This window comes from Delphinapterus leucas, chromosome 11 (assembly GCF_059928025.1).
Source record: "Delphinapterus leucas isolate spDelLeu-1000000601 "Yukka" chromosome 11, BTC_Dleu_Yukka2, whole genome shotgun sequence".
NCBI lineage: Eukaryota > Metazoa > Chordata > Mammalia > Artiodactyla > Monodontidae > Delphinapterus > Delphinapterus leucas.
Genome location: NC_143139.1, coordinates 65,218,503 through 65,236,964, shown reverse-complemented (window position 1 = coordinate 65,236,964; position 18,462 = coordinate 65,218,503). Strand labels below are relative to the sequence as shown.

The following is an 18,462-nucleotide window of genomic DNA, read 5'->3' as shown; positions in this document are numbered from 1 at the left end:
TTATTAGTTTTTCTCTCCCTGGATATGTTTGATTCTACTAGGAACATCTAAGTGCCGTTTTCCTTCAGAATTGAAAAGGTTAAAGCTTGAGTTTCAAATAGGACCTATCTCTGAAAAAAAGGGTACTGAAGCCACATGAAAGGACAAATTCCAAGGGAAACATGATGGAAAGGAACCTGGCTCTTTTTATGGTTAGTTGGGAAGTGGGTACAGTCTGGGGTCCAGAGTGTGAAACCAAATTATTAATATCAAGCAAAAGAAATGGTAAAAATTGAGGGTCAGGTTACCAAGCTGTGGAGAGATTGGAAATGCAGAGATTAGGAGACAGCAAATTGAAGCAGACACAGCACAGGAAATGATCTAGGTTCCAGGGTCAAGTATCCAAGCAGAAGTGAGAGTTAGGAGTCAGAGCAATCAAGTACCACACTTTAGAGGTAGTTTACCAGCTTAGGAAAACGATAATAGAGAGTGAAGAGGTAGTGATGTTAAAAACATTTGCTACTTCTGGGGGAGTCATCTGTTCCATATGATTTTAACACATTTACTGCCTAGGAAACACCAGCCCTCCCAGGCCTTCAGAGAGTCCTAATAATAATGACTGTAAAGAAAAAAGAACAGATCACACGTGACTACCCTAGCAGATGTCAACAGTGAATGGTAAGCATAAAGAAAAGAGGCATTACAAGAAGGAAACAGAAATCAAAGACAGAGATTTTCAAGAATGGGGAATTGATCAAAATATAGCAAAGCTATGGAAAAATGGTAAAAGCAGAAAAATGTATGTAAATTATACAGGTAGTATCTCTGATTACAGATGTATAAAATGCATATATTGTTGAGTAAAAAAAATAAAAACTACTCTTGCAAATTTCCTTTAGGTGTATTTGAGAAGCAATATATTTCAGAGACATTTTTGCCTGATAAATTGCAGTTTTCTTTCCTTTATTGTCATCTGTCAGATTATGTAATAATGGTCTGAATTCTTTGATTTGTTATAATCAGCATAATGAAGAAAATAATTTCACACTGAGAGAAACAACATCAACATTGCACCAGCATTAGTTAGCAAGCACCTTTCTACATGTAAAATTTGAGTGCCTGTGCTGGCCTTTACCCCGAAATTCAGATTGTTCCTAGATGTTATGGAACTAGAAAATACAATATAATTTCCCAAAGTATCAATTAGAGATGAGTCATGCTCTGCATAGTGAAAGGGTCTTCTTTTGAAGAAAGCATTTTTTAGCTTCAATTGTGAATGCATTTATTACATACCATTTATGAGCCAGGCACAGTGCCTAGGTGCATCCTCCAGAGAACTAACAGACTAAGAGTCATGAAACAATTAAGTAATCACTTATAAATTCAAGTGCATTTAAAATCAAAATGAGTGGTATGGATTAATACCGAAGTGAGGTCAAGTAGAAGAAAGATGAAACTACTGATCAGCAGCAGACTATAGTCTTAATCTCCCTGGAATTAGAGTTCCTTTTTAATACGATAACAGGGAACCCTGCGGGAAAAATGGAGATACAGAGCTTTTGCAATGTGGGTTTTGGCCAGAAATTCTTACAGACTTGTACCTCAAGGGTCAACATGAAATATATTATTCTGATTGGAGTCTGAGGCCCAGGCATCATAGAGATATTTGCCTTCACAATCCAAACGAACAGATATCTCCAACGAGTACCATCCAAAGATCTGGGCATATGAAGGTCCTTCCTCAAATTCCTCAGCCTGGGTCTTAGGTAACCTCACAGTCTGTAGCACCTCTCTTGAAATTCTCTAAAACCTTCCTTCTGGTGCCTGGGAGAGGTTGGGGCAGGCAATGCCATCCGGGCAGAACACCCTCACCCAAGACCTGGACCTGTGTAGGTCGAGTCTCTAGAAGCATTCAAATTTTTTTTTTACCTTTCAGAACCTGTAACTAGCCAGGAAGGCAGTGCCATCTGGGCAGGGTGCCTAATCCAACCAAACCATGTGCACCTGTGTCCCTGTTTCTCCCTAACTCCCTCCCTCGTATCTGGGGTTGACCAGATGCCTTGGGAAGCCAGCGACTTGCCTATGGGGTTGTTCTGGACCAGTGGCCTGACCCTGGTTCAGAAGGATGGTCTAACAATTGAATCACTCACTCCTGCTGTTAGAATGGTATCATATGAGATTGGACCACATTAGATTGTCATCCCACTAATTTTGGGTTACTCAAAATGTTTGTATAGGAAGGGGTTGGAAAAATATTTGACTAGGCCCCTCACACCCTAAAAGTTATTCTGTCTCAAACACTTCCAAGTCCTTGACAACCTCACAAAAGAGAGTGTGCCTGAGTGATAGAGTGCCCAGAGAACTTCACTGAGGACATGAATTTTGGCTTGGGCTTTTGCATATGCAAGCACTAGGGGGCCACTGACAAGGTGATAAGCAATTTATTATCTGAATGTACACTGGCTCATGGGACTCGAGCCTTCTATGCCTGAGCACTTTATGCCATGAGATGGATGGAGTTAATGATGCTCTCTCCATATTCCTAAGGGGTCTCCTGGAGAATAAGTAACCCTTAGTATCCACCAGCCAGTGTTTCTCACTGGGGACTCTTGCCATTTCAAGATGGGCAAACTAAAGAATTTTCTACTCATTGAAGGAAGTTTAGATTTCTTGTCTCCTACCTAATATATATGGGTTGCACTTTGCAGTCGTTGTGACATCTAAAAATGTGGCCCTCTTCCTCCATCAACATATGCAAATATTTACATTCCCTCTGGAAACTGCTACTGTGTCCAGTATAGAACCACTACTATATAGCACTGCTGAACAGGAATATAATGCAAGCCGCAAATATAAGTTACATATGTAATTTTTAATTTTCTAGTAGCCATATTAAGATAAGTAAAAAGAGACGGGCGATTAATTTTAATAATGTTTTTTATTTAAACCAATATAGAAAAAATTATTATTTCAACATGTAATCAATATAAAATTATTAATTAGATATCTTATTTTCTTTTTTTTTGGTACTAAGTTTTCAAAACCTTTTGCATATTTTATACTCAGAGCGCTTAATTTGGACCAGCCACATTTCAAGTACTCAATGCCATATGTGATTAATGAATACATTGGTCTAGATGAGTAGATATTCCTAAAGTCCACACAGCCATGGGATCCCACTGATGCCTAGGAAAAATTGAAGCAGACTCTCACCAGATTTAGATAATCATCCACAGAGTAAAAGAGTTCATAAGCTGGTTTGACTGAGGTCATCCTACCAGTTAGCTGGTCAGGTGGTTGGAAAGACGAACCTGGGATTTATGGGGCAGATGGATCAGTTCTATGAAAGAATGTTTTTCTCATCTAGAAATGTTTTATTTGGGCTTAAAAAATGCACATAATTAGACTTTTGCTCCTGCTTAAGGGTACGGTTCTACATATGCTGCTTAAAAATAATTTTGCCTACTTTGGCCTTAAGTGTCATTTTCTATTGGCATTTTCAAACAGGATGTGTCGACAATTCTTTATTAAATTCTTTTCAAAGGATATTAGATTTTGAAGTGCTCAGAGTATTTCCAAGCTCCTCATGCTTTTTATTTTTATAATTTTATTTATGAGAAGAAAAGTCTAATATCTACTTTTTCTGGGTCTAGTTTTGACTCACAAAATTCCTCTAGAGCTCTCTGTTTCTTCTCCAGAGTGTTATTTTTTTTAAAAACTGTTCTTTTCTCTAATTAAAATGTTGGGTTCTTGAAAAAAATTTAAATCATAATTTATATGTTCTTTGCCCAGAAGGGCAAAAAGCCTGGTTCATTCAACCGTGTAGTGGTTGAAAATACCTCATTGTTTATAGAATGGGTCTACTCATCAATCTCTGTGTCCCCATCTGGACTGATCAAGAATTTTTAACTTTTTTTTTTTTAAGAATTTTAAACTTTTAAGTGAATCATTATTCATTTCCATTTATGTTTCAAGAGAACAATTTTATTGTTAATTGCAGATTGTGAATAGTAATTTATGGACATACAGTAGGGCAAGTATACCAATGAGAGAAATAAAATGAAAATATTCACTCACTGTGCATAATGGAAATTCCCACATTTAAAAATGTTTCCTGGGCTTCCCTGGTGGTGCAGTGGTTGAGAGTCCACCTGCCAATGCAGGGGACACGGGTTCGTGCCCCGGTCCGGCGGAGCGGCTGGGCCCGTGAGCCATGGCCGCTGAGCCTGCGCGTCCGGAGCCTGTGCTCCGCGACGGGAGAGGCCACAACAGTGAGAGTCCCAAGAGTACTTTAGTCAACTAGTGGATGACTTTCCTAATGATACCAACAACGAAAATCATTCACAATAAAAAGTTCTTTAAGTATTAATTGCATACGTGCATAATTGAATAAATTTCAGTCCTCAAACTCTGAATCCCTGAATAAGATCTAGACAGCAATCAATGTGTTTTCAATTAAAGAGGACTTTCTTATAATTATCCAGTTCAGTAACAGAGTTAGTAGGCTATGAGATTAACTTATTTATATCACTGATCCAGAATTAATAATACTGAGTATTTAAATTATTTGTTAAATGAATTATGAAAAATAATTACAACAAAATTATCCTTAATAGTACTTATTTACTGATATATTGGTGAATGTTTTTGTGTAGACTTTTAAGAATTAGTATTAACTTAAATCTTTCTACTTAATCTTGAGCTTAAATGGAAATTTAAATCTCTTCCAATTAAAATGACTTAAAAATAATGAGCATTTTTCATTTACCTTGACTTCATGTTTTTCACATAGTAAATAGCAAAGAGAAAACAGAGCCCAGGATTAAGTTCTCATTTTTCAATTACAACAGATAATTTATGAACAATGATATGTTTAAAGATACTAAATAATTGCTTTGTAAAGTTGTTTGATGCCCAACACACTTTCCTTTCTTCCTTCTCTTATTCCAAGGTTATATATATATATATTGGATATATCCCAAAGCCAATAAAACTGACACTACATCAAATAATTTGTGACCTGCTAGGTAAAAACAAGTCTTACCAGGATCTTTTGAAGAAAGATTTAGAATTTTTTCAGGTATTATTATAAAAATTACAAAACAAAACAAAGCCTGCCAGAACATAGGAAGTTCTGGAAGTTACGTTGGTACTGAAGGATATAGGAGTCATCCAGGTGAGCAGAAGAGAGTTCCAGAACAAGATACAGAAAGTTTTGGTAACTCAGCAAATGTTTCTCCATTCTCTCAACTTGGAATTGAAGACATACACCTGAGTTTCTGCTCATTGGGCTATCATTTATTTCATTATATATGAAAAATTTCACACGTTTCAAACATTGAAAAAAACCTCACACACTGCACAGTTTTTTCATTTTTCATAAGGAAAAGTAGACCTCATAGCTTTCAAACTATATATTCAAGTGTTTGTCAGTATACAGGCTACATGTATTATATTGCTACTAGGTGCAATTGAATGGTCTACCAAGAGGTACCTTTTATTTTTTTCATTGTCTCAGCGTATGTTTATGTATGTACCCATGCCATCGAATGCATATTGTGTTAGAAATACAAAGGCAGGCCAAAAAAAAAAAAAATGTAATACTAAACAATTGCTCAAATAAACTTTTAAAAATTTAATTTCAGAATTGACACAATATATCCAACCTAATATGAATAGTTACTTCTTCACAGGAGGCTTTATGGAGACTGAAGCTGCAGCTCAGGAGTCCCTGGGGTTAGGCAAACTTGGAACTCAAGCTGAGAAGGATAGAAGACTGAAGAAAAAGTAGGTTTGGAGATTTTTTTTTTTCCTAACTTTTACTTAGTGTCATTGTTTGTGGGGAATTGAAAAGAGAGTAATTGGAAACAAAGCAATAGACAGAGGCCAGTAGTGTCCTGGTCTTCCCTAAAACTATTTGGTGCACCAGTTTCATGGTTATAATGGGCTAACTATTAAAATAAAAATCTTTGGCCCATAGTAGAAGTAAAGTTTTTTTCTAGAGATCATTTATTTCAAAACTCAAATATATTTAAAATATTCAAATGTAGCCATACAAATAATGTAATATTCCATTTGATGTTAAATTCTACTGAATTGGTATGATAAAATGAGAAAGTATCCAACTTTGTGTTCCTCTCACAACAATTAAAGGCCCTCCTCTTAAAATGGAGTATTTAAAAGGAGAATGTTTCTCTGACTGACTGAACATAAACTTATTTTAGACTCACAGCAGATTGTTTTGCATCTGTCAGGAAACTGATAGTGTATTTTTTTCATTCATGTATAATATGGAACCTTTAAATGACTTGCAAAACTGGCAATTTTGGAGTCTCAGCAGCTGTTAGAAAGCAAGTGGGTCCATATATAACATATTTTTTAAAAGCTTAGTAACATTTTCACTGATGAAATAGGACCTTTAGACCATGTTGTTTAAAATCCAAAGAATTTCTCTATATCCCAGAATCATTTGGTTGGTTACTTCTTTTCTTCCCTCTCAAATATTACATTATGTTTATAGTTTTCATATTAACCTTCTTCCCTATGAAAGAATGTTCATTGCTTTAGGCATCATTATTGTAACATGGTTATATTAGTCATGCTAATGTGCACGTGGTTATACTAGTCAGGCTAATTAATTTATTTCATATTTTGCCTTCTCACTTGCTTTGCAGATGTTTGCTAATAATGAAGAAATATGTAGTTACAAGTTGTACACAAGTCCACTAGTCTAATTGTGTCATTAATTTTCTACTTACTAAAATTAGTTATATACCTAAATTTAGTAGAAATACTGTTCAGAAAAAAGAAGTGACCGTGGGAGCATTATTTCTTGAAGACAATTAAATGCTCAGTCACATTCCACACTAATAAATATTTCCTCTTTCATTACTGATTACTCAAAAGTGTATTTAAATATTATCACAATCTGTTCCTATCAATAAATGTTACATTTTATGGTTATTTACTGAGAAAAAAAATTTTCTCCTTTGATTGACTCTAAAATTTATTTGATGTCTAAAGATTTTGAATGTATTTATTTAAGATTGCTTTAAATCTAAATGAATAATAATAATCAAAACCTAGCCTGACTAATGGACATGGTTTATTTCCCTTAAAAGTTAATTCTCATTTTTCCCACAATGAAATATTTACAAATAATGGCAATCTGGCCAGTTTTCATATTGCATATAAGGCAGTGCCTCACATAGTTCATTTGTTGTTTATGGACCAAGTTAAGTGTCCATTTTAACAGCTACTAAAGTTAAAAAATTCCAATTATACAATGACTTGACAATATCATAAATTTAGAATTAAAGTTTAGCAATTGTTAAGTTTACACACTGTTGGATTGATTTGATATTAATTTTATGGAATTATTTCTTGAATCCTAAGTATTCTCATAGTCAGAAAATGATTTTAGTTCTGGACTTGGTTTGAGATCTTACTATGCTTGACTTTATTTCATTTTGCAATATGTTTTGGCAAAATATAATTTTTAAATGTAGTAAATAGAATACTAGTCTTGAATATTAAGAAGAATGTTAAAAACAAACTATAATACAACAAAGGTTAACATTCCTTAGCACAACTATTTCCTATAGAATAATAATATTTGGGTTAAAATGGATCCAACAAGGCTAGCATTGTTAATCAATGAAAGGACAGAAATATCTCTCTTATTGTTGATCATCTCATAGCAAAGCCCTATGAGCACAAATATGCAACCTGTATTTGTAAGACATATAAGGAAGTGCTAACACTTATTCAGGACTTCCATGGCACCATGCCTGGGTTTCTGGGTTACCAAAGAGTGAAGTGCCTTCATGTAATGGGTTTTACAAGATAAGCAAGGTAAATTATTTTTAAATGACATAGTTTCAAAATTTACTTCTATCAAATGTATTATTAATTATGATTAAATATTGATCACGTTCTCAAATTTTCTAAAGCACTTACAATTTTATTTAAACAATTCCAATATTCTTTTTTTAAAAGATACCATATCCTCTTTAAGTGTGCTTCAAGGAATCATACTCTTTTCTGTGTTCAAATTTCATGTGTACTTGTCTACTTTCAAGATAGAAAAAAATTCAAGTACTTTTTTTGAAAAAATACACATAAAAATGGAGCAAACTCTTTCAAAATGTTGAACACTATAGATTGTACATGCATGGTTGCAATGACTATAGTTTCTTAACAGTTGTTTTTCTACATTTTATCCAATGACCAAGCCAAATGATGTGTCCAGGACATAGTACTTAGACCTATGATCACTGTACCAAAGTTCATATCAGAGATTCATTAGTCTACCTCTGGGAATAGCAGAGCTGGAAAAAAGTCTTCTTTTTAACTTTACTAGGATATCAGGTATCTACAGTTGACAATCTGTGAATTTAAACTTAATTGGAAGAAATCTTTAAATAAGTTACTTATGACACATTTTTAAAAACCATATGGGGGACATACTTTCAGAAAGCAGCATTCAAGACATTCCAAATTCTTGCAAAGTTCAGAAATTACAATGTTAGCAGTCCCAAACAAAGGTCTAATTTGAGGTGCATTTACCATCCAGCAAATTAAACACGTGTAGATTAAAGCATTTTACTTGGTCTGTGTTCCTACTTTGTTCTACTTCTACTTTGCTTTCTGGTGCAGAAATTTGTTTTTCTTATATTTCTAGCTACTGTCCTATAATGATAAATAGGAAATCAACAATACTGGATCTGTTAAAGCACCTACTGTTCTAAAAATTCTTGAGTTGAGTATTATCTTCCTGAGTTGTGTATTATCACTCAGGTGCTATTCTTCCATCAGAACAACATCTAATCTTAAGGTCTAAAGTCAATCTATTGTTGTTCTACCTGGTTCATTTTTACTACATCTTATCTTTGTTGTACTTTACTTTAAAGCTTTAATTCCATAAATTTCTTCACCAGGCTTATATAGAGTACAGTCAATACCTACAATAATTGCATCAAACTGAAACTCATCTTGTAATCCTTCGAGTACTTCATATTAATTTGTCTAGCCTTCCCCTTTAAAGTTGGACCAGTTTTTCTGCAGTCTTGTTGTATAGTTCTCCTAATCTTTAAGAATTGAGCCACTTATTATTTGCAATATGTGTCTCCGTATTAAATTTATGGTTCTCCACAGTTTTCTCAATGTGTCACTACTCTCTGAGATCTTTTCCATCATCCCTTGTTTGATTTCATTGGATGGCAAGCATCTTTTCTGATTTAACACAAACTGAATATCTTCCTCATTTCTAAGACTAGACCTGAGAACTTCACTTCTTCTCTTTTACACTTATCATCCTGATCTTCAAGAACTTATTTCCCTTTCTTAGCTCTCCAACAAATGTTTTCACTAAGACCTAAAGCTACTTGCTCAGGATGGCCAATGAAAATCAACCACACAACTCCAAAAAGTAACTGCACAGCATAATAGAAGCTACTGCAAGGTCAAAAACGTACATGATCTGGCCCACCAAGAACCTCAATTTATGAATATTCTTTAACTCCCTAACTCCCCGAACTTCACTTAGAATCTAGGCGTGGGTATTTTAATACCCAGTAAATAGAAACTCTGTTCTTTGCCAAAGTTTAGAATTTATTTGGTAATAGACAAAGGAGTCAGACAATAAGAGATCAAAATGTCAGCTTTATTACTGACACAGCTGATAGAACATGATTTAGGTATATGGGAAAAAGGGAGGTTCCTAAAACTGAACCCCCAAATTAGATAAAGTTACCTGACACAGAAAGAGCTGGGTAGTCATAGGTTTCCAGGATGTGAAAGTATAAGCCCCATCTCTCCTTGAAAATAACATCTACAATATTATGGTTCCATAAATATGTTACTCTAGAATCAATAACTATGAACTCACAAGGAAGAAAATGAAATTTTATGTCATTAGCATCTTTGCCTAAAAAAGAGTTTTAGAAGTATCAATATATTTGTATTAATATCTCTTCAGATTTCTTACCTTATTTTTTCTCCTGGAACATATTTAGCTGCCAATTTCCCATATCACCATCTCTGGAAATGTGTTGATAAGGTTTATGACAAACTTCTTAAGATCTGTAAATATATTTTATACATAAAATTAATTGAAAATTGTAAAAGTATTGGTTCAAAATAATTTTCCCTCAAAACTTTAAACATAGTGCTCTTCTGGCTTACAGTTATGTCTAATGTCAATTGATTGTCATTCTTTTATGTATAACATATAGGATTTCTTTTTCCTTTCTTTCTCTCTCTCTCTCTCCTGAAAGTTTGAGTTCTCCCTTTATCTTTGAGGTTCAAAAGTGTCATAAGTATGTTTCTATTCAAATGATTTTTATGTTTCATTTTTCTATTTCATACTTTCAATCTAAAGACTTGTTAGGCTCGTCTGTGTTACATGTATTGACTTAAAAGATTTTTATTTCTAGACTTAACTTTGATTCTAAGAAGCTTATTTTTAGAGACTTATGAGATTAAAGATGAAGTTGTCTGTTTCAGTAGTAATACACCTGTCTAACTCTCACGACAGTCCTTGATAGGCAGTGAATGTATTAAAATCGACAGAATACCCAGTGAATGGTTACTTAGCTCCAGAAATACAAATCCTGAAATATCTGTGTCATTTTTTATTTGCTAATGTTTTTCTCCTGCATTTTAACACTGTGTAATTTTTTATTAAAACATATATGCATGTTGAAATCTTCTGTATCTTGAGACTAAATTGAAAGATACCATGTGAATATTAATATACTGACTAATATATCATTTTCAATCTTTAGTTATAATATAGGTAATATATTATTATATGTTAGATTTGCTATGTTCTCCTGAATGGATATCACTGCTAAGTGAATATGGAGTTCGTATTTGAAATCAATTTTTCAATATCACGAAAATGAAATTAACATTCCAACTCAGCTATCAGCAGCATCCTCCAGAGAAGTAGTTTTATCCTTGGAGCATAACAGTCACAGTTAATCACTACCGATGAATCTTTATGTTAGAACTTCAAAGACATAAAAGCGAAGCTCTATAGATTTAGTTAATTTATTTCCATTGCAATCCTAAGGGTCTTCTTCAGTGCATAGACATCAATGTGTTTTGAGACTTGGCACTTTTAATCTTTGGCATTTGTAAGTTTCAGAGTTTGCATATCTCTAAGCAAAATAAATGTCACTGAAAAGATTCATCATTAAAGGTATCACAGAAACTCCACAACATTCTTTCATTCAATAAATATTTATTAAGTGCCTATGTGCCAAGTTAAACTTATAACTGAGTTGTATTCCAGAGGTTAATTTGTAAGACATGTGTTAGAAGCTTTGAATACATTTTCCCATGTAAGTAAGGTCATATATATGGAAGGTAAATGTCTTTGCTTCCCCCACAAAAATATATTTTGTAAGAATGTTATAGGCACTAAATTTGGCTGAACAAAACAAAAAGGGGAATTCACTGGTAGGATATTAGAGTATCTCAGAGATTGCAGAAGCAACAGTGCCAGGACAACTCTAAAATTTCAACTATGACAGATTATGAAATACTTCTCTAGAGTGTTGTCAAGAACTCATCTTTTCTTTTTCACATTTTTAAGTTCTTAGGTGAAAGAATCTGATTGGCCTAATGTAGAAAAGATATTTGTACTTGGATCAATTAGTTATAGTCAAGAGTTCATTTAGCACAGACATGGTTACAGGGGAACACTCTTGGGCAACCAACTCATAAAGCTCTAATAAAAGTAGAAATATTTCAGAACCTAAACCCAATGTTCTCAATATTTATCTGGGAAAATGTGTCAGTTTCCTACTTGGAATTTCAGAAGTTTGTCCGCTCTGCTGAGGAGCTAGAGCTATCGTTGCCTTACCATCTGATCATGGATAGCCCTGCCAAGCTCCAGCCATGGACAATTCTAAGAATTTCTTGAACCTAAAAAATACTAATAGCCAAAGGCTAAAGGCCAAAATCCATTGAAATTCGTTAGGAAAAATGAATCTGAGGAAAACCAATGTGCTCTTATATATATATATATATATATATATATATATATATATATATACACACACACATATGGAGGAAGGAAGAAAACATGGAGGAAATAGGGCTGCTCTTATGAACCTACAGTGCAATGTTAATAGATTACAGAGTACATAGAACCAGAAGCCCTGTATAGTCTCCATATTTGCTGTCCATGAAAATGAAAAGAATAAAATAAGAATTAATAATAGTAAGTGAAAACTCAAGATAGTTACATGTACCAGAAGAATGACCTCCTTTTCTAAAAACTGAAATCCGTATTGTTTGTCTTGATTGAAGTAAATCCTGGATTAATGGAACATGCAAATGATAACTTTTCACTCATTCACTCAGTGCCTATTATGTCCCAAGAACTGTGTTAGAAACTACCGATATTTGAATTATACAGTTCCACTCTTCAAAGAGCTTATAGAGACACAGTCATGAAAATAAATTATTGCACTTAAGTATTTCAGTGGCCATGATCCTTTCTCTAAGTCTCTGGTCTTTGAATAGAATGAGAAAAGTGTCATAAGCCTAAAGCCACCTAATGTTCTTATTTAACGGATGTTCTCTGAGCTAAAGACTGGTCACCTCACTGTTAGTTCCCAAAATAAATGTGAAACATCTATTAGGTTATTTTTGAACAATAAGAAAGGGGATTATTGATCACCAGGGTAAATGGAGTTCCTTAAGAATAAGCTGTGTCCTTAAACTTTTCAAACATTTTCCAGACATGTAGATGAGGAAAAATGCTGTTGAAATACCACATATTGAGTTTAGCAAGGTATTTCAATTACTTTCTAAATGAACATAAGATGAAATGAGACTAACAACATGGAAATATAACTGGTGGGACCGTTGTAATCACAGGGGCTGAATAAGTGAATTGATGATGACTGAGTGAAACAGAAGGCGGTAGACTCAGCCTTTTCATATTTGATTTAAATACGAATATGAGATTTGTGAAAGCATGAAGCTAAAGGACATAGTTAAGTTTTAGATAAATAATTTTGTTTAAGGAAGACCTTTAAAGAGAGATGCAAATCTAACAAGATGAAGTTTAATAGGGTCATTTACATAAATCTGCATTCAACTTCATGACCATACATATTGATTACTTGTGTATAGGGGGATATATATCATTTAACTGCAGCTCCTAAGAAAAATGTTTCTACCAAAAATAGACAAATTAGCAATGCCTGATAAAGATATTGATTTCCAATATCCAAAAAGCAATTGATAAGGCCAAAACTCTATGCACTGACCAGATCATAGCTGGATATTCGGTTAATTTCTGGGAAATAGGCTTGAAGTAGATGTATTCAGACATATATTCAGAGGAACTTGACCAACATAACAAGATGACACCAAACCATGTCTTCAAGCAGTGTTAGAAATAATTAGGAACATGTGGAGTGTAGACAACAAGGATCCAGATGCTGCTAAGAAAAAGAGCAATCAGGTGTATTCTTTTGACTGCATGATAGAATCTTGGGCCAAAAGTGAGAGATTGTTACAAATAAATTTGAGCTGCGTCTAAGAATTGTTAACGATCACAGATCTGAGAAGAATTGACCGCTTAGAAAGAGAGTTGTTCCTCATGATTATGTCCAACATAGACCTGCCAAGCATATGGATGTGGCAAAATTATTAAATGAGGGATTCAAATTTCAGCTGAGAGATTGGATTACATGCTCTTTAAATTGCACCTGTCTTGGGATTCTGTGATTCTCTACACAATTCAAAGAACTAGATGCAGAGAATCTCCACTTTTTTTAAACATTTGCAATGCTTGGCATAGTGTAGGTACTCAAAACATATGTTCAGAAAAGATGAACACAGGACTAGAAGCTGGGTGGATAAAGAAGACGAAAAACTAAGAATATGGTACAGGAACTAGGGCAGTGACTTTCACCCAGATGACCAAACCAGAAACCTGGGCTTTGCCTTTACCCCTCGTTCTGCTTTGTCCTTACCCTTCCTCTAGGCACCTGCGTACATGATCACTGTCACCTCCCTATACTATTAATCCAGATACTAGCTCTTTAAAATCTCTCAAGCATGTTGATTTTCTTCTTTTCTTTCTCAGGCCATCATACTAAAACAATGTCTATACTTCCAGCCTTGCCTTCCTCTAATCCATTCTTCACACTTCAGCTAAAGAGATCTATCTAAATCATATTTCTGAACTTGCCTAAAATCCCTCAATCATTTCCTAGCATCCCTAGGATAAATTCCAAATGCTTTTATATAGCCCCTAAATCCCTATATTATCTGGTTCCTGTTTATCTCACCAGCTTTATCTGTCTCTACTTCCCATCTTACATGTTATGTTCTTAGTATACTTAATATCTATTTCTTGTTTATAACTTCTTCTGCCTCCCTGTGTGCATATATCCTGTTCCATCTTCATCCTTATCCTTTGTATAGTAATGGTAATAATGATCTACTTTATATGTAATAAATATTTAATAATCACACTGAGTAGTTGCAGTGCGCTGGGCACTGTTCTACACATTTTACGTGTATTTTCTCTTTAAGTTTTCACAAAGATTTTGAGGTAGAAACTGCTATTTCCTCCACACATGAAGAAACATAGCTTTCCAAGCACTGTGGTATATAAAAGTGCAGGTTTCCCGAGCCCTGTTTTCTCTGAATTATTTAGGATTCGGGATAAGGCCACAATTTAAAGAGTATGTAGTCCAGTCTTTCAGCTGGACCTTGAGTACCCTATCTAATTTTAAATGGTCTCCATGAGGAGTCAAAAAAAAATCTCTCTCTTTATACTCTGAAAAGAGTAACATAATTTTTTTCATGGAGAATAATTAGTTTCTTATCTGACCCCATCCCATCCTTCAAAATGAGCAACAAATATATTCAAATTAAACACCTTTTTTTAAGAATGAGAAATGGAGGTAATTTCAAAGTGGTGTAGTTGCTTTATAAAGTTGATGTTTTTCTGATATAATTAGCCACACATATTATCCCAAAGTTTGATATAAGAATAGTAATGCTGGACATATAACCCAAGAAAACCATAATTCAAAAAGAATCATGAACCACAATGTTCATTGCAGCATTATTTATAATAGCCAGGACATGGAAGCAACCTAAGTGTCCATAGACAGATGAATGGATAAAGAAGATGTGGCACATATATACAATGGAATATTACTCAGCCATAAAAAGAAAGGAAATTGAGTTATTTGTAGTGAGGTGGATGGACCTAGAGTCTGTCATACAGAGTGAAGTAAGTCAGAAAGAGAAAAACAAATACCGTATGCTAACACATATATATGGAATCTAAAAGAAAATAAAAATGGTTCTGATGAACCTAGGGGCAGGGCAGGAATAAAGACGCAGACATAAAGAATGGACTTGAGGACATGGGGAGGGGGAAGGATAAGCTGGGACGAAGTGAGAGAGTAACATTGACATATATACACTACCAAATGTAAAATAGATAGCTAGTGGGAAGCAGCCGCACGGCACAGGGAGATCAGCTCCGTGCTTTGTGACCACCTGGAGGGTTGGGATAGGGAGGGTGGGAGGGAGACGCAAGAGAGAAGAGATATGGGGATATATGTATGCATATAGCTGATTCACTTTGTTATACAGCAGAAACTAACACAACATTGTAAAGCAATTATACTCCAATAAAGATGTTAAAAAAATAATAATGATCACTAATAAATAAGCTATGTAAGAAATTTAAATGTGTGCTTGACTCAATCTAATGTTATTCATCCCAGTAAAACGTTCAAAGTTAGTGCCTAATAGCAAGGATAATTAAGTTCCTTTATTAAAAGAAAAAAAGTGACTAATTAAGGTAAATTTAAATATAATGCTGACTGACATCTTAATTGAGAGAGTATTCTCTATATTTCCACAAATATAGGCTCTTATATTAGCTCTGTATGGTAATTTTTATAAGGACTTTGAAGATGTGCTTTTTTCCCATAGTTATTTAAAATTAGCCTTTCAGGAAGCAAGCTTCTCTACCTTGTTTCCACATTTCTAAGAAGGCCGAAGGCCACTGATTACGTCCTATTGCTAGGATTTTATAAAACATAGTTCTATAACAAAAGACTTTTCATTCAAAAATATATATGTATGTGTATATATGTTATATTGTATGCATATATATATATATATATATACACGAACATACAATTAAATGTCTTTATTTCAGATTTTACATACTTAAAATTTTAATTTGAGGCTTGACTGTGGTATGATTGCTAGGCAAATGAATAAAAAAAATTCTTGGAAGAATAAAGATTTTTTAACCTCTTTTAAAGAGTCTCAAATATTTTAGCTATTTTGAATCAATATTAACTTTAAAGAAAAATTATTTCTGAAGAAGTATGATGATGAGCCATACTTAAAACTTCTGAACCATTTTCTTTCATTTGTAAGGATCACTAGAAATGTGCTTCGCTATTTATTTTTATCTGTATCCCATCATCTGTCTTTATATGTAAAGCAATTTCTGCCATCACCCCGGGTGCTCTTGTATCCACATAGAACAACCATTCACAACTTAACCTTTAAGTTCACAGCTTCATTACTTCCAATGTCATTCTCTACTCCAAGTCAGACACCTCTCATGCTGTATTCTGAATCTTGTCATCATCCCCAAATCATTCCTGTTCGAAAATTACTAATTCAAGCATATCATTCCTTCCTATCTCCTCCCTTCAGCTCCCTTTATCAACTTCTTCTACTATCGTCTTTTTAAAAACTTCTATCCTTTCCCAGTGCATCAGTCCCATTTGGTCCTCTTCTCTCTCCCTATTTAGCTTAAATTCTATGTCCATAATTTCACCACACTCAAAAATTGCTAAAGCCCATCACTCCTCTTTCATTTGGTGACATCCACATCATAACTACAGCCACCAATGAATATTCTTTCTCCATGGCTACATTAGGGCACCTCTGTGCTGCAGGAGAAAATTAATACAGGGAAATTTGGACCAGCTTCATTTGGGAATTCAACACTGCCAGGTAATCCCAGTACTTTTCTCTCACCAATCTTCTTTCTACTCTCTGCAACTTCTGTTGGAGACCTCCACTGTCCTCAAACCCACATCTTCTGCAGGTGCGTTCACATTCTACTTCAGAGGGAGAGAAAAAAAGAGACCAATCTGAGTCCTCTGAATTATTTGCTGCCAAATCCACACTAACACTTGCCCCCATCCTGCTTTATTACAGAAACTAGGTTAATCTCTTCTTACTTAAGAGCATCCTTTCCCATTTTGTCTGTCACGTTGTGCCAGTTTCCCACTTGTACTTATACATTCAAATTCTGCTCTCTTCGGTGTTGTGGCCATCAGCATTTACACATTCTCAAGTTTCACCTATTGAAAGAAATCCTTTCTTCATTCCACTTTTCCACTTCAGTTACTACCTGTTCACTTCCCAATCTGGTGTTAATGATTGATTTTTTAAATTTCTGAGTCACCAACTTGAACCTTAAGAAGCAAGAGGCAACTATATTCCACATATGGAGTTCATTTAGTAAATTATTTCTAATATGGAGTTGTACATTCAAAGTTAGCTAGTTTATAAACCGAAGGCCCATTCATTCAGTAAGAGATCTAGAAGATTAAAGTGAGGAAACTTAAACATTTAAGAATCCTGTTTTGGAATATAAGATAGACGTTAGTTGATAATGTCTTCTTGTTTGTGTCTGGATGTATGCTGATGTTCCCAAGGAAAATATTGTGCCAGTAACTGGATTGATCTTATTCATTAGTGGGTACCTTAAAACCTGTTTTCTAGGTCAATGAAAAATTGTTATTTGCCTATTACTTACAGTGGTCTTTAACTGAAAAATGTTAATTCTTGACCAGAATCTCTCTTGCCAGTCTCGTAACCTTGACAATCTGGAGTAGAAAGAAAAAGAATAAGAGGTTATGTGTTCCTGTAAATAACTGCATGTAGAAAAGAATATCAACTTTTATAAGAAGAAAAATCACTTTATCCAGACCAAAAAAATTATGCAAATATATATTACCTCTGATATGAATTTATAATATATTATCACAAACTCTCTTAGAGTCATTTATGATTCTTTGCAGAACATATTTTTTTGAAGGTCGTGAGCTGAAATACTTACTATTCTAAAGTGAGATAGCTGCTCAGCATTGCTCTTAAACTAATTGACTATAGAGGAGAAGAAAGTTCATAAAAACTATGAAAAGTCAGATAACATATACATCAATATATATATTAGAACTTTAAGCAATACTTCTTGAGTGATGCCTTTATATTTGTGTTTCCTGTTTATTTTCATCATTTCTCTTATGTTTTATATTCAGGGTATTTCTATAGATACAAGTTTCCTATTTTAAAAATGATAAATATGTGAGAAATATTAATATTCCACTGTGTGCAGATTTGTTCAACTTGTTTTATTGGAGAGCAATTCCTAGGTAGCTAGTAGACTGAGGAAGA

The 18,462-nt window shown here is 34.2% G+C and overlaps 1 protein-coding gene across 2 annotated transcripts in view; it reads left to right on the top strand.

The window, feature by feature from the left end:
* Positions 1-18,462, top strand: part of PPFIA2 (PPFI scaffold protein A2) — a 472,833-nt gene that overhangs the window by 405,184 nt on the left and 49,187 nt on the right. For both annotated transcript variants that reach the window (XM_089920005.1, XM_089920006.1), the window contains one exon: positions 5,673-5,766. In XM_089920005.1, the coding sequence (XP_089776131.1) occupies positions 5,673-5,766 (94 nt within the window). The remainder of the gene's footprint in view (positions 1-5,672; positions 5,767-18,462) is intronic.